Genomic DNA, 22,682 nt, shown 5'->3' with positions numbered 1-22,682 from the left:
GAGTGAAATTCAGAGGGGCAAGATAGGATGTATTCTTCTTTCTAGGTGAGAGGTAATGAATGACACTATGATAAAATGAAAGAACAAGCATTGGCATCTGGCAGCATGGACAACCAGAAATACCAAAGGGAGCTCCCAACTAGACTGCCTATAAAACATACATTAAAGTATATCACAGAATTCTAAAAAAATAAGAAAATCTCTCCAAGTGTTCCATAGTCTTAATCAAAAAATAGCAACAAAATGAAATCCCTTCATTAAAACTAGAGTAAAGATCCCTGAACAGAGAGCAAATACTGGAGAGCAGGGAGAGGCAGAACTATCTAAGGGCCATCACATTCAAGAGACTGAGCCCTGAACAAGTCTCAAGGTAAAGGTGCTAAGCCCAAGACTTCTGATTAAGCCAAGGGTTAAAATATTCCCAGGATATAGTCTAACTTTGGCATAAAGAATAAAAAAAAATTCATCTCTGGATTAAAGCACTTTTTTTAAGTAGGCTCTATGACCCCAAGGCCTACATTCCCATGCTCCACCAACTGAGAAAGCCAGGTACCACTGGATTAAAGCGTTTTTTGATAGAAAGGCCCAGGATTACCATCAATTAAAATAAAACAAATGAGTTCACCATCAAAAATCACCAAATGTAGGGGTGCCTGGATGGTTCAGTTGATTAGGCATCTGACTCTTGAATTCGGCTTAGGTCATGATCTCAGGTCATGAGATGGAGCCCTGAGTTGGGATTCTCTCTCTCTCTCCCTCTGCCCCTCCCCCTGCTTGTATGCTCTCTATGAAATAAGTAAATCTTAAAAAAAAAAAAAATCACCAAATGCACAAGAAAACAAGCTACTATGATGGAAAATAATTTCACAGACTGTTTTTTCTTATGGAATCTTATAATTCATATATGCTTTCTGTACTCTTTTTAAATTTTTATTTAAATTCAGTTTAATTAACATATACTGTATTATTAGTTTCAGAGGTAGAATTCAGTGATTCATCAGTTACACACAACACCCAGTGCTCATTACTTCAAGTGCCCTCCTTAATGCCCATCATCCAGTTACTCTATTCTCCCACAGACCTCCCCTACAGCCACACCTGTTTGTTCCCTATAGGTAAGAGTCTTCTATGGTTTACCTCCCTCTCTGTTTTCCTCTTATTTTATTTTTTCCTTCCCCTCCCCTATGTTCATCTGTTTTGTTTCTTCAATTCCGCATATGAGTGAAATCATATGGTATTTGTCTTTCTCTCACTGACTTATTTCACCTAGCATAATACCCTCTAGGTCCATTCACATCATTGCAAATGGGAAGGTTTCATTCTTTTTGATAGCTGAGTAATATTCCATTGTGTGTGTGTGTGTGTGTGTGTGTGTGTGTGTGTGTGTGTGTGTGTGTAGATACCAGATAGGTGTATAGATAGATAGATATCTATACCACCTCTTCTTTAGCCATTCATCTGTCGATGGACATCTGGGCTCTTTCCATAGTTTGGCTATTGTGGACATTGTTCCTAGAAACATTGGGGTGCATGTGTCCCTTCGAATCACTATGTTTATATCCTTTGAATAAATAACTAGTAGTGCAATTGCTGGGTGGTAGGGTAGTTCTATTTTTAACTTTTTGAGGAACCCCCACACTGTTTTCCAGAGTGGCTGTACCAGCTTGCATTCCCACCAGCAGTGTAAGAGGGTTCCCCTTTCTCTGCATCCTTGCCAACACTGGTTGTTTCCTGAGTTGTTAATTTTAGTCGTTCTGACAGGTATCTCATTGAGGTGGCATCTCATTGTGGTTTTGATTTGTACTTCCTTGATGTCGAGTGATATTGAGCATTTTTTCATGTGTCTGTTGGCCATTTGTATGTCTTCTTTGGAGAAATGTCTGTTCATGTTTTCTGCCCATTCCTTGATCAATTTTTTTTGTTTTTTGGGTGTTGAGTTCTTTATAGATTTTGGATTCTGGCCCTTTATCTGATAAGACATTTGCAGATATCTTCTCTCATTTCAAAGGTTGCCTTTTAGTTTTGTTAACTATTTCCTTTGCTGTAGAGAAGCTTCTTATCTTGATGAAATCCCAATATTTCTTTTTTGCTTTTGTTTCTTTTGCACTTTCTTCACTCCTTTTCATTCTTTTTTCTTTGTTCTCCTTCAACTGAGTAATTTCAAAAGACTTGTCTTCTACCTCAGAGATTCTTTCTTTGGCTCAATCCTGTCTGATATTGATGCTCTCTACTACATTTTTCATTTCATCCATTGTATTCTTTACCTCCAGAATCTTTTTTTGTTGTTTTTTTTATGATTTCTATCTTTGTAAAATTCTCATTTTGTTTGTGCATTGTTTTCCTTATCTTATTGTCTTTGTTTTCTTGTAGCTCATTGAGCTTCCTTTAAAAAACTATTTTTAATTCTTTATTGGGTAAATCACAGACCTCCATTTCTTTGGGGATATTTACTAGAAAATTATTGTGTTTCTCTGGTGTTATCACATTCCTTGATTTTTCAAGCTTCATGAAGCCTGTGTTGCAATTTTCTCCTTTAAAGAAGTAGTCACTTCATCCAGTCTTACCAACTAGTTTAAGGAATGAAATAGCTTTTATTAGCCCTGTGGGGATTTTGAGTCTTTCTCAGTCCTTTTCTATGGATACACCTGCTCCACACTTCTGTTCCCTCTTGAGGAGGAATTCTTAAGGTTGTATGCCCTCTCTCTATTCTGTAACCCTAGGCCAGATGCTGAGAGCCTCCTGTTTGCTTGCCTTAGGGTAGTCTTTAATGCTCAAGTTTGTGTGCTTTCTCTTAAACCTGCAGAGTCAGGCCAGCTTTCTGTGTGTGATTAGTAGCCATTTGCAAAGGCGCCTGTTGTCATCCTGGAGGTGTGCACAGAGAACCGGCCACTGGGTGTGGCGGCACACATGGAGCATTGGGGACACCTGATGCCAGTTTTGGGGATCCATAAGCAAGGTCTCCTCATGAGTTTGTGGGCAGGCTTCCTGATAACAGTCTGTCAATCAGTTAGTAGGATCTGTGTCCCCATGATGCCCTCTGAGAGCCATGATTGCTGTTGTTCCAGCTGCTCCCCACCACCTAGTTATGCAACACACCTCAGTATTCTAGATGAGGTGAGAAAGAAGTGAGTCTCTGGCAGCATCCTACATAGCTTGGGAAGTCAGGCAGTTATTCACATGCTCTCACTTTTAGCCATGGGAGAAATCATGTGCTGAGAATTGTGGGATCTTGGCACTGAGTTGTGCCACCTTGGGGAAGGGATGACACAGGTAAAGTGAAACCGCTCCCCTTACCCCACTGAATGCATCCAACCTCAGATTGTTTTTTTTCCTTTTTGCTCCAGTGGTGTGCTGGAGCTTCTCCACTGGACTCCCAGACTTCCACAAACGCACTCTTATTCATGGATGATTGTCTAAATTGGTGTTGCTTGGGAGTAAGATGGTAGAGAACTCTTATTCTGCCATGTTGATGATGTTACTCTCACTCTAGAAGTTGCATAATTTTACCTTTTACACTGAGGGCTGTGATCCATTTCAGGTATATTTGTGTTGGCATGAGGTAGAGGACAAGACTCATTTTTTTTTTCCCCATTTGGGTGTCCAGTTTATGTGGCATCATTTTTGGAAAAGACCATCTACTCTACATTGAATTACCTTATCGATTTAGTAAAAAACAAACAAACAAAAAAACAGTTGTAGTAAGTTTTGAAATTGGGAAGCATGTGTTCTCTTTCTTCTATTTCAAGACTGTTTGGGCTGTTTGGGGCCCTTTGCAATTTCATATAAATTTGTAAACTGGCTTTTTCTATTTGTGGAAAAAAAAAAGCCATAGGAATTTTGGTAGGGGTTGCATTGAATCTGTAGACTGCTTTGGGTAGTGTTGCCGTCTTAACAAGAGTTAAGTTTTCTAATCCATTTACACAGGATGTCCACATTTAAGTCTTCTTTAATTTCTTTTAGCAATGTTTTTCTGTGTTCAGTGTATAAGACTTTGCCAGGCGTAGAATTCTTTATTCTTCTATGTTTTTTATATGATCCTTATTCATATATATGTATATATGTATATCTTTATTCTTTATATATATATGTATAAATTCTTTTCAATATGTATATTGAAGTATTATTAACATAAGGTGTTCTGTTAGTTTCAGGTTTATAATAAAATGATTCCACAATTCCATATATTACTCAGTGCTCATCACAAGTGTACTTTTCTTTAATAAAGATTTTGTTTATTTGACAGAGAGAGACACAGCAAGAGAGGGAACACAAGCAGGGGGAGTGGGAGAGGGAGAAGCAGGCTTCCCAACGAGCAGGGAGCCAGATGTGGGGCTCGATCCCAGGACCCTGGGATCATGACCTGAGCCGAAGGCAGATGCTTAACAACTGAGCCACCCAGGTGCCCACAACAAGTGTACTCTTAATCCTCTTTATCTCTTTCACACATCCCCCAACCACCTGCCCTCTGACAACTACCAGTGTGTTCTCTGTATTTTTTGTCTTTTTTCTTTGTTCATGTCTTATTTCTTAAATTCCTATATGAGTGAAATCATATAGCATTTGTCTTTCTCTGACTGACTTATTTCACTTAGTATTATACCCTCTAGGTACATCTACATCATAACAAATGGCAAGATCACATTCTTTTTTATGGCTAAGTAATATTCCATGATATATATAGTATACATATCACATATTCTTTATCCATTCATCAATCATCACGCACTTGGGTTGCTTCCATATCTTGACTATTATAAATAATACTGCAATAAACATAGGGGAGCATATATCTTTTTGAGTTAGTGTTCTCATTTTCTTTGGGTAAATACCCAGTAGTGGAATTACCTGGATCATATGGTAATTATATTTTTAATTTTTTGAGGAACCTCCATACTGTTTTCCATAGTAGTGGTACCAGTTTGCATTGCCACATAGCACACAGGGTTCTTTTTTCTCCATGTTCTCACTAACATTTGTTATTTGTCTTTTTGAGTCTAGCCATTCTGACAGGTATAAGGTGATAACCTCATTGTAATCTTGATTTGCAATTCCCTGATGATTAGTGATGCTGAGTATCTTCTCATGTGTCTGTTAGCCATCTGTATGCCCTCTTTGGGAAAATATCTATTCAAGTTCTCTGCCCATTTTAATCAGATTATTTGGGGGTTTTTTGGTGTTGAGTTGTAGAAGTTCTTTATATATTTTGGATATTAACCTCTTAGATATATCATTTGGAAATATTTTCTCTCATTCACCAGGCTGCCCTTTTGTTCGATTGATGTTTTCCTTCACTGTGCAAAAGCTTTTTATTTTGGTGTAGTCCCAATAGTTTAACTTTTCTTTTGTTTCCTTTGCCTGGGGAAACATATGTACAATATTGGTTCTACAGCCTATGTTGACGAATTTTACTATCTATATTCCTTCTAGGAATTTTATGAGTTCAGTTCTCACATTTAGGTCTTCAATCCACTTTGAGTTTATTTTTGTGTATGGTCTAAGAAAGTGGTCCAGTTTCATTCTGCTGCATGTAACTGTCCAGTTTTCCCAGCACCATTTGTTGAAGAGACTGTCTTTTCCCCATTGTATATTCTTGTCTCCTTTGTTGTAGATTAATTGACCGCTGAAGTGTAGGTTTATTTCTGGGCTGTCTATTCTGCTCCATGGACCTATGTGCCTATTTTTGTGACAGTACCATACTCTTTTGATTACTACAGCTTTGTAGTATACCTAAAATCTGGGACTGTGATACCTCCAGCTTTGTTCTTCTTTCTCAAAATTGCTTTGGCTACTCAGGTTCTTTTGTGCTTCCATACAGATGTAAGGATTATTTCTTCTAGTTCTATGAACAGTGCCATTGGAATTTTGATAAAGATTGCATCAAATATGTAGATTGCCTTGGGTAGTATGAACATTTTAACAATACTGGTTCTTCTACCCCATGAGCATAAGACATCTATTTGTTTGTGTCATCTTTAATTTCTTTCATCAGTGTTTTATAGTTTTCAGAGTACAGGTCTTTCACCTCCTTGATTAAGTTTATTTCTAGGTTATTTTATTCTCTTTGGTGCAAATGTAAATGGGATTGTTTTCTTAATTTCTCTTTCTGCTACTTCATAATTAGTGTACAGAAATGCAACAGATTTTTGTATATTAATTTTGAATCCTGTAACTTTACTGAATTCATTTATCAGTTCTAGTAGTTATTTGGTGGTCTTTAGGCCTTTCTATATTTGGTATCATGTTGTCTGCAAATAGTGGAAGTTTTACTTCTTCCTTACCCATTTGGATGCCTTTTATTTCATTTTCTTGTCTGACTGCTGCAGCTAGGACTTCAAGTACTATGTTGAAAAAAGTGGTGAGAGCTGACATCCTTATCTTGTTCCTGATGTTAGAGAAATATATATGAAAAACCCACAGCTAACATCATGAGTTGAGAGCTTTTCTTCTAAGATCAAGTGTAGAATTCTTGGTTTATGGTTTTCTTTGTACATTTTAAATGTCATCCCATCACTTTCTGACCTCCATGGTTTCTAATGAGAAATAAGCTGTCAATCTTACTGAGGAACCTGTCTACAAGATAAGTTGCTTTCTGCTTTCCACTTTCAAGATTCTCTTTTTGGTTTTTAAATTTTGATTATGTTTTGATGTGGATCTCGTTGAATTGATTCTATTCGAATTTCATTGTGTTTCTTGGATATATAGATTCATGCTGCTAGTCAAAATTTTCTTCTATGACTCCCATAATGCATATATTTGATGGCATCCCACAAGTTGCTCAGGTTCTATTCATTTTCTTCGTTATTTTTTTCTATCTGCTCCTCTAACTTGATAATTAACAGATTCTTCTGCCTGCTCAAATCTGTTGAGCCAATCTAGTGAATTTTTCATTTCAGCTATTATATTTTACAGCTCAAATTTTTCTATTTGATTCCTTTTTAATTTTGGTCTCTTTATTGTATTCTCTGTCTGGTAAGACATCATACTTCTGGTTCATTGTCTATGGTTTCCTTTAGCTCTTTGAACTCATTTAAGCTCATAGTTGATATAAAGTCTTTGACTAATAAGCCCAATGCCTGGGCTTCCCCTGGGATGCTGCTGACTTTATTTTTTTTCCTGTGAATGGGCCATAGTTGCCTGCCTCTTTGTATGCCTTTCAATATATATATTTTTGAAATTAGACATTTTGAATATCATAACGTGATAACTCTGGAAATCAGATTCTTCCCCTCTCCATGTTTTGTTGTGCTGTTGAGAGCACTCATCCAGTTGTTTACTGACATTCCCAAACTGTTTTTGCAAGTCCTATATTTTTTGTCATGTGTGATCTCCAGCATCTGTTTCATTATCTCAGCAATCACCCAGATATTTTAAAAACTCCTGACAAGTGACCTAATATATCTTTTTTTAAATCCTGAAGCAACAAACCAACAACTCTCCCAGTCTATATAGATTGGCTTGGAGTTAGGACACTCCCTCATTGCTTAGCCAAGTTACCTACATACAATTCTGTCTTAGCCTTCCCTGCTTGCTTATGCAGAGCTAAAAGTCTTCCAGAGGTTTATGACTGGAGTTCTCAGGTCTTTCCCAGCATGCATCCAGTTTTAGGCATGTGTGTTGCACCTATGATTCCCTGATATATGTGTTAGCCCTTCAAGGACCTTATTCCCCCAAAACTTTCTCCTCAGTTTTCTCTTTCTCAGATCTATTGGTCCAACTGCTGCTTTCCCCATTCTCCATCTCTTGCCTGAGACAGCTATGCATATTATATGTCTTTAAATTCTTTTGACATATGTGAATGCTTTGCCCGAGATGCTGTTCCAGCCTGATGGAGGCAAAACAAAACCAAGCCTCTGCACTGGTCCCTCTGGAAAGCACAAGACTGGTCAAAATGCAAAATGCATAACCACAGTTTTTTAGAACAAGGTCCATCACGGCCCTCTGACACCAGGGATGGTAGACAGGTAAACAAAAATGCAGTAATGCTTTCTTACCAATATTTAACATCCTCTGTCTTTATTAAGCACTCTCCTGATTGTTGTAAGTTTTTATATTAGATTTTCAAAAGTTAAAGTTAATTCTGTCAGTTTTGTTTGCTTAATGATTGCTTCAGTGGAAGGACTGATTCTTGGAGCTCCCTACTCTACTGTTTTCATGTCATCTCTCCCACTTCTATTTATAGACCTCAATGTGGCATTCATGAGAATATCTCTCTCAGATCTCCTACTGCAGGGAGTATAACTGACTGACAGCCCCAGCTGCTGCATTTTGAAATGTATCATTGTGTTTTCCTGTTAAGGCTACACTTTCCACAAGCTGCTCCTGGGCAGTGACTGCGGGCAGTTGAGATACTAAGGCAGTTCCATTATTGGGTGATGTGGGATTCTTCAGATGAGCAACATTGGCTTGACAACTTCTGATAGCCTTAGAACTTTCTTTAGAACTGTTCTGTGGTGTGCTTTGGTGGGTGGTGGAGGCTGTGGATGGGCAATACTTACTAAGCAGACAGTGGAATAGGCTGATTACTACTAAGTTATATTTATGCCCTAAGGAAGCATAATGAGAGACTGAGTGCTCTTTTCATTTCATTTCTTTCCTTTTTCTGAGTGTTATTTTCAGTTACTAGCCAGAGAGCCACTTTGGTAGCTTACAGAGGTCCTTATCTTCTGCATTTGAAAAGCAGACACAGTTGACAGGTGAGAGACCTGTTAGAGTCATAGAGTTCTAGAGACATATGGATGTACCACCAAGGCAGGCAAGTCCACTTTGCTAGTCAATGCCCTGTTAAAAAAACACCTGTGATCCTGATATCTGGGATGGGTACATCTGAATACATGCCTTTAATGGTATTGACAGTGCAGACCCCCTGAATCCGAACCAGGGGTAGAAGATTCTGTAGAGATTTCTCCCCACAGTCCAACAAATATTCCCTCCCCTCAGGAAATGCCTGTACCCCTCTCCTGGCTGCCAGGCTAATAACTGGGGTTAAATCTCAGCACAATCCAGCTGGGAACATGCTAGATATGATGAACTAAGAGACCACACACTTAAAGAGTTGAAAGATTTAGCCAGCATGTGCCAGTAAGAAAAGAGGACTTGGAATGGAAGTGAGGTTAAATAAGAATTCATTAATGTGGGGAGCACTCTCTCAGGATATGGAATTTAACATCCTATCAATGACTCCAGGGGGCTGGGATAAATTGCTACTGGAATGTCTCTTAAAGGCCTGGAAAAAAACAAAAACAACAACAACAACAACAACAACTCACAATGGCCAATACTCAATGAAGTGGAAATGCCTGGTGGTGGCAAATAGTGCAAAAAGAAAGGAAGTGGATAGTGGTGAGGGAGAGGATGAATACTATTTGTAGCCATGAGATGAAATGTAGTGACAGTGGATATAGTTTTATCTTACTTACTTCCCTTTTTGTCTGCAATCAGTTTCCACAGAGTAGCTGCTCTGAGCCTATGTGGAAAAATAGATCCGTACATTGGTATTCATGAGAATGCACCTCTGAGATCTCTGACTTCAGGAAACAAAATAGATCAACAGTTTCAGCTACTGTAATCTGAAATTCATCACTGCACCTACACTGAGGCTACATTCCCCCAAGCTGTACCCAGCCAATGAAATATGAAGTAGGGATTCTCAGGCAGGTCCATTATTGGTAGACATGGATCTGTCCTGTCATTGTCTTTTGCCTAGCCTCGTGGAGTCTCACTCTATGCATGCACAGTTTAGGGTTCACCTAAGTTGACCCTTAGGCAGATTTCTGGAGCTCCTTCTCTATACAGCACCTGCCTCTCCATACACAAAACCACAAATTCCAGTTGTCTCATCTTCCCTGTCTTCATCTCCCCTGAACTCTGACCAACTTGACAAACTGCCATGTTCTGCTTGGGTTCCCCCCGCCCCTAACCTCTTGCTCTCCGGTTTAGAAAGTGCCCTCCATAGGAAAACTGGGAGATCGTAAGATTGACCTCATTTGTTTTTCACTCTCAGGGATCAGAGTCCTGCATTGTCAATCACTTAATCTCTAAAAACAAATTTTAATGCATTTTGTTCAGTTTAATAGAGGCCTCTGGTGATAGGTCAGTCTGTTACCAGTCAGTTATCACAGCTGACAGCAGAAGGTCTCAGAAATATCTTGAATAAATATTATAACCCCATCAACAATAGCAAAGTATCATTTATTGAGATCTTCTCTATGCTAGCTACTATTCTAAGTATTTTCTATGTATTAACTCATGTAATCTTCACAACAACCCTATCAGATTGGTACTATTATTATCTTCCATTTAACAATGAGAAAACTCAAGCACAGGGAGGTTAAACGTTGCCATACAGAATACCCCGTTAAATTTGAATTTCAGATAATGAATACTTATTTTTTTTAATTTTTAAAAGATTTTATTTATTTATTTGAGAAAGCGAGAAAAGGAGTAGCGGGGAGAGGCAGAAGGAGAGGGACAAGTAGACTCCCCACTGAGCAGGGAGCCTGATGCAGGGCTTGATCCTAGGACCCCAGGTTCATGACTTGAGCTGAAGGCAAATTCTTAACCAATTGAGCCACCCAGGTGCCTGAATAATTCTTTAGTGTTTATATCCCATGCAATATTTGGGACTTACTTATACTAGACAGTTCTTTATTATTTGAAATTCACATTTAACTGAGCATTCTTTATTTTTATTTGCTAAATAAATCAGGCAACTTTAAACTTGCTCAAGGTCCTAATGCTACCCGAATAGCAATCTGGATCCAAAAACTGCACCCTCTTCCATAGCACTGCTCTACTACCACTAGAAAAGAATGAACTATGTGCAATAGGCTTACAGGTCCTTCTTCTTGAGAACAGGTCTGTGGTTCTTGGGTTTCTAAGTTCCAGATCAGAAATGCCACATTGCTTTCATTAAAAAGGAATGACCAAATGGCTTCCATGTTTGGCTCTGTAAAGAGATGAGCCAGCTACCTCTTTGACTTCTATAGTATGTTAGGGACCTAAAATTCTATCATTTTGAACCATACAAGCTTTTAAATTAATATCATTCGAAAGTTATCATAAGCTACACTGTCACCTATGAGTACATTTACTTTTATAGGGTGCTTACAAAATACCTCTAATGCCCAAGTTTCTGTTTCAGAACTCAAAGGGTTAGAAAAATTAATGACATTAGCTCTTGACTTTAAGCAACTCCCAGTCTAGTAGGAGAAATAGCCATAAACACAATGATAGTAGCTATCACACTTATTAAGTACTTAATATATGCTAGTTACTTCTTATTTATTATTTATAATCTTGACAATGATGTTTAAGGTTGGTAAATTCCTCATCTGTAAAATGGAAATAAGAGCTTATGAATCCAGTAAATTATGCAGCTAGGATTCAAACTTGACTCCAGTGCTTGGGCTTTTCGAAAATTATTGAGTACAACCTCCACAACTGACTAAAACCTCAGTTTGTAAGTACTGTACTAGAACTGTAAATTAAGACTTAAGGGAGCATTCCTAACTAGTACATCCTCCTCAATAGTTAGTAGAGGTGCTGTTCATAATTGCTGTTGAGATTATTGAGATGGTATGTAGCAATCAGTCAAATTGTTGGTGGTATCATATTTATTAAAGATATTATATTTGAGACCTTCTTCTGTCAGCTATGATGAGTATGCTGGAAATAGATTGAGTCTATCACCATAAATATAATGGTAGAAGTCATTCATTGCTGTCATATGGACACTGCTAACAGTATGTTGCAGTATTACGTTGTAGTATGTAAAAAAAACCCCACTAGGTTGAAGAATAATTCTATGCTAGTAAATCAAAATAAAATAAAAATATGAACCTCCAAATTAATAGCAGCAAGTATATTTTAAAAATAGGAATATAAGTGAAAGGGCCTGATAAAGGAGAACAGTACTGCTTAACAAAGAATACTCCTCTAGAGAGAACAGTTCAGTGAGGATTTCTGAGAACATATATGACAACATATTCTGGTCCTAAGGACATCAAGACTTTCCATAATAGCTGAGCTGATGACATACCAGTTAAACAGTGGCCCTGTAAAACATGTTGAGAGAGGAGAGGGAGATATATCTAAAAAGTGTTGAGAAATGTTTCTCAGAGTCATTTCATGGAAACTTCAACTGAATTTGCCTCCAGTTTCTCCTGCTGAAAAAGTAGGTCTGTCTGTATGCCTATATGTTGAGTATAGGATTGAAAATTTGTGATTAATAAATCTGTTAAAAATTTACATGCACTAGTTGTTCTGATTTAATCTGGGTTCAAAACCAAAGAGGAGAGGAGACTGGAACCAGTGTCTCCTACAGTTGAGCACATGACTTCTACTATGGTCTGAATGCTTATATCCCTGCAAAATTACTTTTAAAAAATTTTTTTTTAAATTTTTAAATTTTTTTAGAGATATCCACTGAACTTTTATTTTTATTTTTTTTAATTTAAATTCAGTTAGCCAACATATAGTACATCATTAGTTTTTGGCAGAGTGTTCAATGATTCATTAGTTGCGTATAATACCCAGTGCCCATCACATCACATGTCTCCCCAAAATTTCTATGTTGAAAACCTAATTCCCAACATGATGGCATCTGGACCATTAGGTGGGGCCTTTGGAAGGTGATTAGGTCATGAGGGCAGACCCTTATGAATGAGATTAATGCCCTTAAAAAAAGAGGCTTGAGAGAGCTCCCTCACCCCTTCCACCTTGTGAGGACACAGTGAGAAGGTGCTAACTATGAAACCAGAAGAGGGCCCTCACCTGAATGTGACCATGTTGGTATCCTTGATCTTGGACTTCCCAACCTCCAGAACTGCGGAAAATAAATTTTTGTTATTTATAAGCCACCCAGTCTGTGGTATCTTGTTACAGTAGCCCAAAAGGACAAAGACAACCTCTGTGTGCCAGACCTTTTTCCTGGCCTCCAGTAAGACCAGGGACACACATACAGGGATAACACATTCTTCAAGCTGGAGAGTGTTAGCTCTATGCCTTGGAAGCTTGTGTTCATTCCTTACAAATAAGGTGAATTGGACATGAATTTACTGACTCCTGCTATATCCCAGTTGGTATCTAATGATGGTTACACTAATGAAAAACTAGTAATGAACTAGCTCCTTTTAATGCAAATTAGTAAAGTAGTTTTTTTTCAAAATCATGGTTATATTTGCATTCATTTAACATTTCCAGTCCTGCTATTTCCCAAAGTTTTTTCTAAAATTAGCAATTACAATTTATATTTGTAAAATAACTTATAGATGTAAAAGTGTTTTCTAGTAATTGTTTTAATGGCTACAACACTCCCAAGAGTTTGATTTCCATTTTACAGATACAGAGCTTATCAAAGATCTCTTAGTCTTTGGTAAAGCTGGGATGAAGAATCATATCCCTCCAGTTTTCTTTTAACTCTACCACCAACAGCTTAGATGCAATTAAAGGAAATCAAATTCTTCTCCATTTTCCTTGCAGGTTACAACTTATTACACTCATCCCCCAAACTTCTCTAATGGTCTACCTCAGTCTCTACTTCTTATTAGTCCTATTAATACTTTCTAGTCCCCCAAAAAAGCCCCTGTTATTAGGATGTACTTAGCTTTGACATATTTCATCTTCCTCCTTGGAATCACTATATCTCTTACTTATCCCCTTTCTTCATTCTTCCTATTATCTTTATCTATCCCTCTCTTCCTTCCTTCCACTATATTCTCTCTCTATTCCCTCTCCCTTCCTTCCTTTTTTCACCTTCCCTCTTTCCTTTCCCTTAACCTTCTTTTTTCTCCTTCTCTTTCCCTTTTTATGTTCATATCTCAATACCATACCCCCAATGTTTGAATCTTAGCATAATCCAACTACATCATTCTGGCTCCAGTTCTACATTTAAAAATCCACAATGTCATCAAATAGTCTTGCAAAATTTCCCTCATGCTTACAAAATACAAACCTGCATTTCCAAAGAATATCCATAAACTTTTTAAAAAATGTATTTTCAAAAAGTCCAGTTAGAAAATAAACAACGGACATGAAGATATATTTCACCAGAGGATATACAGATGGAAAATTAACAGATGAAAACATCATTAGCCACCAGGAAAATGGAAATGAAAACTACAATGAGGTATCACCACATGTCTATTATAACAGCGAAAATGAAAAATAGTGACAATGTCGGCAAGGATGAGGAGAAACTAGATATTTCATATACTGCTGATAGGAAGGCAAAATGATACAGCCACTCTGAAAACAGTATGGCAGCTTCCTATAATACATTATATGTTAAAAAAAAAAAAGAAGAAGATAGTAGGAGGGGAAAAATGAAGGGCGGGAGGAAATTGGAGGGGGAGATGAACCATGACAGACTATGGACTCTGAGAAACAAACTAAGGGTTTTAGAGGGGAGGGGGGTGGGGAGATGGGTTAGCCTGCTGATGGGCATGTATTGAATGGAGCACTGGGTGTTATTCGCAAACAATGAATCATGGACCACTACATCAAAAACTAATGATGTGGGGGTGCCTGGGTGGCTCAGTCATGAAGCGTCTGCCTTCGGCTCAGGTCATGATCCCGGAGTTCTGGGATCGAGCCCCCCGCTTCGGGCTCCCTGCTCCACGGGAGGCCTGCTTCTCCCTCTCCCACTCCCCCTGCTTGTGTTCCCTCTCTCGCTATCTGTCAAATAAATAAATAAAATCTTAAAAAAAAAACAACTAATGATGTCATGTATGGTGACTAACATAATAAAATAAAAAATTTTTAAAAATCTATTAAAAAAACCCTATTGTTAATTTTCTCTGGTATTTAGAAAACGCAAGTCTTTGTTTAGCTCAAGAAAATTTCCACCAAATAGTTCTTCAATGATGACTCCATTTTTATTGGTTCTTCTTCTGAAATTCCTAATATTTAGAGGGATGCCTGGCTGCCTCAGTCGGGGGAGCATGCAATTCTTGATCCTGGGGTCATGAGTTCAAGCCCCATACTGGGTGTAGAGATTACTTAAAATAAATAAATAATTAAAAAAAAAGGAACACATGCTACTTTGCATATGACTTTGCCAGCACAGTCTTGGGCATTTATCACAGAGGAATGGGAATTCACATCTACGCAAAAACCTGTACATGAATGTTCATGGAAGGTTGATTTGTAATAGCCCCAAATTGGAAATAACCAAAATGCCCCTGGATAGGGAAATTCCATGATATTTAGAATTGTTCTTAACAGAATAACATTTCTTAGGAGAGTTGAATTAATACAGGATTAATATTAAAAAGTAGTATCCATTAAAAAATTTTTAAGAAATTTGTCTTTCTGCAAACAGTGCAAAACAAACCAAACCTGAGCTTTGCATTAGACTAAAGGCAAAACAATGGAAGCCTGTGTCTTGGTGTTACTTTATGTACCAAGTACATATACTTGGTTTTATTTTACAGTTAGGGTCTCAATGTTAGATGACATTAGTGAACATTTTTATATCTAACAAAAGTTAATCAAGAAAACTACTTAAAAAGAAAAATGAAAACTACTTTTATTCCCTTGCCCAAACCCTTATTGACTTTTTTATTTTCTAAATTCTTTCCATTTTTCCCCAACATGAAAAATTCTTAAATTGCCACAATACCTTATGCCATAGATTATTTTTGTTTTTATTCTTTATTATAATTATGAATGTAATACATAAATATTGTCCCTTTTCAAAATTCAAACAATGCAGAAAAAGCAAAAATCCCCTCAGAACCACTTCCAAGTTCCGAGCCCAGGTATAAGCAGAAGCAAATACTTTTATTATTATGGATTGTGGCTTTTCATACCTTTACTGTGACTTTACATACATATTAAGTATCAAAATAAATGGTATAAAAACATACCGTTTTAAGAGGGGTTTCCCTTAGGCATCTGTATCCAGTGAGTAACCTCCAGTATTACTCCCTCTCGAGGAAAACCTTTTATGTTTCACTAACCTCTTACTACTCAGCTGCTTCTCAATAGTCTGTGTTTATCTCTGAATACAGGCACTGGTGAAGCATTGTCAGCAAAGTGCTTCAGGCCAAAAACAGGTGTTAATTAAAAATGCTGATAACCCATGGCACCTGTTGTTTCACCCTTCTTTTGCTCTAGCCCCAGTCTGCCAAATCCCATCCTTTATTTCAGTAATTCTCTGCACCTTTTCTTCCATTCCAGCTGTAGGTCTTCCACTGTAGTGATCATTTAAACTTAATAGGAAAGCCATGTTTTACTGAACAAACCTGTCAGGATGACTACACACACAGCTCAAGGAATCCAACGTCACAGCTCTAAGAATGAACTACATTATAATGATAAATGTCAATTGTCCGGACGTGATATCGCAACAATTTTAACTATGGGAACAGGAACTTAGACATCATTTAAATATATGTCTCTCTTCCATCTCTCCTTCAGATCTCAATAGAGATTTTTCATGGCAGGACAAGATGGAAGAAAGGAAGGGAATATGTCTAACACTGAGAGAGACCAGGTCAGAATTCACAGTGACTTTAATCACGTAGACATGGAGTTAGAAAAGATTAAAGTTCTTGAAGAATAACTACAGTTAAGTCACTGAAAAGGAAATAAATTATATAAAAGTGATAAGATGGGGAAGGACATGAAGAGTCAAAGATTTGCACAGTGGATCATATAAAGTACTTAAGACTTATAATGTAATATTGTGGGCTAAATAGCTAGTGACGTAATAAATGTATAAGCTTGAATAAACTGAAACTGATCATTGACCACTAACTATAAATTATACTAAGCATGGGGCTGCCACCTCAGCAGATACAACAATATAAAGCTTTAAGCTCTATTCTGCACTTTTGGTATAGTGGAGGATACCCAGTAAATAAATACTTGTTGAGTGAATCAGTGTTTTTTTCAAAAACTAAAGAAAAATTTGGAGAAGATTCCACAGAAGCAAAAATAAAGAAGTGGTTTGAAACTAAAACCACCTGAGTGTGGTTCACACTATACCAAGCACCTGTGTCACCACACAGGGTAGAAAACTCCTACTCAGTTGTATGTTGGTAGCACATGACCTGCCCAAGCACCAGCCTTATCTTTAATTCTTTTGCAGACAATACAAGTGAGGGGAGTGGAAATAAAGAATAACAGTGAGGACAACACTGACAAAGGTTAAAGCTGTACTTATCAAAGAGAGACGGGATGAAGCAGCAAAGCTCTAAGATTCATAGCATCTCTACGAAAGGCAAATTTACTTGAAAATTTGGAGTGGAAGAGGAAGGTTTTATTTTTTTTCCTTTTTAATGAGGTAATGTTACATGCATATACAGGTAAGATCAATAGAATCCCATTTTTTTAGCAGTTGTGGGTGGGGTGGGAAAGGGAGAGAGAGGTAAGAAAGGATGCCTGAAAATAGAAAAACATTGTTCTAAAGAAAATGTGTTATTCTTATCTTGGTCATCAGTGATGTATTTATTAATATTGCAGTCTTATGACTATGAATAGGACCCAGTACTGTCAGGAAAATGAATTATGCTAATGACGCTGGTCTGCTAGGCTCTGCTTCTCCAATGAAGTTTAGGAGAGGCTGAATGTGTGAAATCTGAGGTGTTAGTACAGATTTGAAAAATGAACTTGCCCCTTCAGAGATTAGTTTATTTACTTGATGTTAACACAAAAATTTTGTTTCCACAAATTAAATAAAATTTCTTAACCACTGTGCTTGCATGAATGTTTCATTTACACACTAGGCTATTCTGAGGAATATTTTCTGCTTCAGTTTTCCTGTAACATAAAAGCCTCTAAAGATCATCATTTGGGGTAAAATTTTAGTATTGTTCTTCATTTGTGATCAAAAACTTAAAAAATTAGAAATGAAAAAATATGTAGATGAGTACAAAGAAAAACATAATTATCATTGTTAACTAATCTAGATACATACAGTTGACCCCTGAACAGTGTATGGGTTCGGGGCCTGAGCTCCTACATAGTTGAAAATTCATGTATAACTTTACACTCCCTCAAAACTTTTTTTTTAAAAGATTTTATTTATCTATTTGACAGAGACACAGCGAGAGAGGGAACACAAGCAGGGGGAGTGGGAGAGGGAGAAGCAGGCTCCCTGCTGAGCAAGGAGCCCAATGCGGGGCTCAATCCCAGGACCCTGGGATCACGACCTGAGCCAAAGGCAGACGATTAACAACTGAGCCACCCAGGTGCCCCTAGACTCCCTCAAAACTTAACTACTAATAACTTATGATGACTGGAAGGCTTACCAATAACATAAACTGTCAATTAACACATATTTGTATGTTATATGTATTATATACTGTATTCTTACAACTAATTAAGCTAGAAAAAGTATTAAGAAAATCATAAGGAAGAGAAAATACATTTTTAGCTTTGTACTATATCAAAGAAAATCCATGTATAAGTGGGCCTGTGCAGTTTAAAACCATGTTGTTGAAAGGTCAACTGTATATACTTATATCATTAGATGTTTTCTGATATGCACAAAATAATCACCCTTGTTTTTATAAAACGGATATGTATTCATAAAAAAGAATTCAAACAATGGAAAAGGGCAAAGATCAAAGTATAAGTCACTCCCACATTGCAATAAATACCCCAAAATTTCCATTGTTCACATTAGGCATACATCATCCCAGACATCTTTGTATAGGTATATAAAGTAGATGGAGGGATACCAAGAAATTCTTTATGTAAAAGGGCTTGTTATACATCCTATTTGTTAATAAAGAGAATAAATTTAATTTTGCTTTAAAGAAAAAAGAAAGGCAGTTTTGTAGGATTAACTTCAAATATTTCTCTTTTTCTTAAGATTTTATTTACTTATTTATTTGAGAGAGAGAGAGAGAGAGAGAGAGAGAGAGAGAGAGAGCAAGGGCAGAAGCAGAGCGGGGAGGGCCAAGGAGGGGGAAAGAATCTTAGAGTAGACTCTGCGCTGAGTGTGGAGCCTGATTTGGGGTGGATTCCATGACCAATCGTGAGATCATCACCTGAACTGAAACCAAGGACACTCAACCGACAGCCACCCAGGAACCCCTCAAATACTCATTTCTTTTTCTTTTTTTCTTTTTAGAGATTTTATTTATTTGAGAGAGAGAGAGCATGAGCAGGAGTGGGGAGGGGTAAAGGGAAAGGGACAAGCACCACTAAGCAGGGAGCCTGATGCTGGGCTCTACTCCAGGACCTGGAGATCATGACCTGAGCCAAAGGCAGACACTTAACTGACTGAGCCACTCAGGTGCCCCTCCAATATTTATTTCTTAATCACAGGCTATTTCCTAAAAGATCCCTTCAAGGTTAAGAGATTATGAAAAATATTCAGGCTTTTAAAAAGCTTTGTGTTCCTTTTAAACAGGATTTACTGACTCTGTTTTGAAAGATAATGACTGATGTTTTCTCCATCTCCCCTTCCTTTAACTTCCAACTCTTAATACAGTTATGTTACTTTTATATTATCCAAGATAATACTCAATTACTTTTCTAATCATAATTTCTAAGTTGTCTACTATTAGTTGACTCACCAACGGATTGCTTACCACTATGTTTCTTTGTTTTTCCATAAGATTCCCCATTCTTGAGGAGACTTTTATTTAAACTCATTATTAAGCATTTTTTCAATGAAAGGTTCAGAGATGTTATATTGTCTGAGGACTTTAACATTTGATGTATTTGCCTGAAATATCACCTAAGTAAAATACTCTTGGTTTGAACTGCTTGATTTTCTTTTTTCATTTCAGGGACTTTTTTCTTGTATTATATATTTGAGTACATCTTTTCTTCCCATTATCCTAATGTTGAATTATCTGTCTTCTATATCTAATACATACTTGTAATTGCTTTAATCTCTTTGCCTCTTTATCTACATTCACTGTGATTATCTAAAGTCTGTCCTAATTTCCAATGGTATCTGTTCTGTCTGGTGCTGTTTCTATTTTTTTTAACTGGAGCATTTAGACCATTTACATATAATGTGATTATTGATATGTTTTGGTTTTAAATCTTCCACATTACTATTTGTTTTCCAATTGTCTCATTCTTTGTTGTTTTTTTTCTTTCTGGTATTCTTTTGGATCAAGTATATTTAATGATCATATCCTATCTCTTTATTATCAAGATTTTTCTCTTCTATATTCTGGGAATAAGCCCAAGGTTTCAAATGTCACTGTAAGAATGATTTCATGTGATTACTGCTCAGAACATAAGAGAAATCAAGTTGGAACTCATGTGCATCTGTAAAATAGCAATGCCATTATTTTGAAATAAGCAACTTATTGTAGTATGCAATTTGGGGTCAAGTTTTATTGTTTACATTTGCTTCAATAGTTATGGTAGGAGTAGTACATTCTAGTAATGTAAGGATGGTTTATTATTAGGAATCTGTCAATAAAAGTGACTATCCTTATAAAGGGAGAAAAGTTACATATAATCCTATCTGAAGATTACCAAAAGGCATTTAATAAGATACAAAATATGTTTCAGCCCCTTGGTAGCTTAGGAAGAGACAAATGTTTGGCTAACATGATTTAAAAATACAACAGGGAAGATTCTGGGAAGATGGTGGAAAAGGAAGCACTAGGCATTGGTCTCCCCACCTAGACAGCAATTGCCCCATCAGAATCTGCCTGATGTAACTATTTTGGAACTCTGGAATCTATTGAAGGCTCCTAACTTCCAGGGGAAGACTTGGATTGTAAACTGAGACTAATTTTGGTCAATTTCAGCTCTTACCACAGTAGCAGTTAATCATCCCCTACCCCCATCCATATGGCAGGCATCTGTGCATGTATTCCTGGAGCAACTTTCACAACCGTGGGAGCTAGGATGGGGAAAAGGACTCTGTCCTCCAAATATTGGGGAACTGTGTTTTGTTAATTGCTGCTCCTGATCAGAGACGTGCAAAGAAGTGGGGGAGCCACCTTTGATGCATCTCCTCCCATTGTTACAAGCCCTTTCTCCTTTGGCTGAAATGAATTTCACAGGATTTCAAGGGCCCTCTTCCCCCCTCTTCACCTTTTGCTTTTTCTTCTTTTGAGAGTAGCCATCAAAGACTAGGACACTTAAAAGCCATTACATTTGTAGTAAAATTAGAAAGTGACACTGCACACCCAGGTAAAAAGCTCAGAAATGAACTGAGAAGACATTAAGTTTATATTTTAGGCTGATTCTTGGCACAGCGACATCTAAAACAATCAAAAAACAAAAATAATAACAAAAAACAGTAAACCTTGGGAAAGGAAGAGAATCTGATTTCCAGAGTTAACCAAATTATTACATTCAAATGTCCAGCATTCAACAACAAAAAAATCATAAGGCATACAAAGAAACAGGAAAGTATGGTCCTTTCAAAGAAAAAATAAATCAACAGAAACTGTCTGTGGAAAAACATAATGGCAAATATACTAGACAGCTACTTTAAAACAATTGTCTGAAAGATGCTCAAAGAACTAAAGACATAAAGTAAAAAAAAAAAAAAAAAGTGTGAGTAAAATGGAAATCTCAACAGAGAGAGAACCTGAAAAGAAACTGAAAAGAAATTCTGAAGCTGAAAAGTACAACAACCAAAATGAAAACTTCACTAGATGGATTTGAGGCAGATTTAACCAGGCAGAGGAAAGAATCTGTAAACTTAAAAAGAGGACAATCAAGGTTCAGAAACAGAAAAAAAAAAAGATGGAAGAAAAGTGAACAGAGCCTTAAGGACCTGTGGGACATGGACCAACATATGCATCATAGGAGTCCCAGAAGAGAGAAAAGAGCAGAGAGAATATTTGAGGAAATAATGGCTGAAAACTTCCCAAATTTGATGAAAGACAGAAATATAAACATCCAAGAAGCTCAATGAATTCTGAGTAAGGTTAACTCAAAGAGACCCATACAGACACATATTATAATCCAACTTTCAAAAGTTAAAGAGAGAATGTTGAAAGTAACAAGAAAGAAATGAATTACACATAGAAGAGATCCTCAATAAGACTATAACTAGATTTCTCATCAAAAACTTTGGAGGCCAGAAGACAGTGGAAAGATATATTCAAAGTACTAAAAGAAAAATATTTGTCAACCAAGGATCCTATATCTAACATAACTGTCCTTCAAAAGTGAGGGAGAAGTAAGACATTCCCAGATAAACAAAAGATGAGGCAGTTTGCAACCACTAGACTTGTCTTGGAACAAATGCTCATGAAGATTCTGTAGGGTGAAATAAAAGGACACCAGATAGTATCATGAAGCCATGCGGAGAAATAAAGGTCTCAATAAAAGTAAATACATGGAAAATTATAAAAGCCATTATTATTGTAACAATGATTTCTAACTGTACTTTTTGTTTTCTATATGATACATTAAAAAAAGACAATTATTAACTTAAGACTAGTGTTATTATAACTGGTTTGTAACTCCACATCTGGTTTTCTACACAGATTAGGAGACTAATGCATTTAAAAGGATTGTTAGTGTATGTTTTGGTGCACACGATACGTAAAGATGTACAATAGTCCCCCTTTATCTGTGGTTTTGCTTTCCACAGTTTCAGGTACCCATGGTCAACTATGGTCCAGAAGCCAGTGAGTAGTAGCCTAATGCTATGTCACAATGCCTGCATCATTCATCTCATTTCATCTTATCATGTAGGCATTTTATTATTTCACATTATCATAAGAAGGGTGAATGCAATA

The 22,682-nt window shown here is 37.0% G+C and overlaps 1 protein-coding gene across 7 annotated transcripts in view; it reads right to left on the bottom strand.

The window, feature by feature from the left end:
- The window catches only part of LOC113937823 (WD repeat containing planar cell polarity effector), a 435,562-nt gene that overhangs the window by 198,659 nt on the left and 214,221 nt on the right, over nucleotides 1-22,682 (bottom strand). For 6 of the 7 annotated variants that reach the window (XM_027622691.1, XM_027622688.1, XM_027622689.1 and 3 more), the window contains 2 exons: nucleotides 12,772-12,823; nucleotides 9,417-9,463 (listed from right to left, as the gene is read on the bottom strand). The exons of the other annotated variant lie outside the window; for it this stretch is intronic. In XM_027622691.1, coding sequence (XP_027478492.1) covers nucleotides 9,417-9,463; nucleotides 12,772-12,823 — 99 coding nt within the window. The remainder of the gene's footprint in view (nucleotides 1-9,416; nucleotides 9,464-12,771; nucleotides 12,824-22,682) is intronic. 7 annotated transcript variants of the gene reach the window in all.

This window comes from Zalophus californianus, chromosome 8, assembly GCF_009762305.2.
Source record: "Zalophus californianus isolate mZalCal1 chromosome 8, mZalCal1.pri.v2, whole genome shotgun sequence".
NCBI classification, from domain to species: Eukaryota; Metazoa; Chordata; class Mammalia; order Carnivora; family Otariidae; genus Zalophus; species Zalophus californianus.
This window is presented reverse-complemented; position numbering and strand designations above follow the sequence as displayed.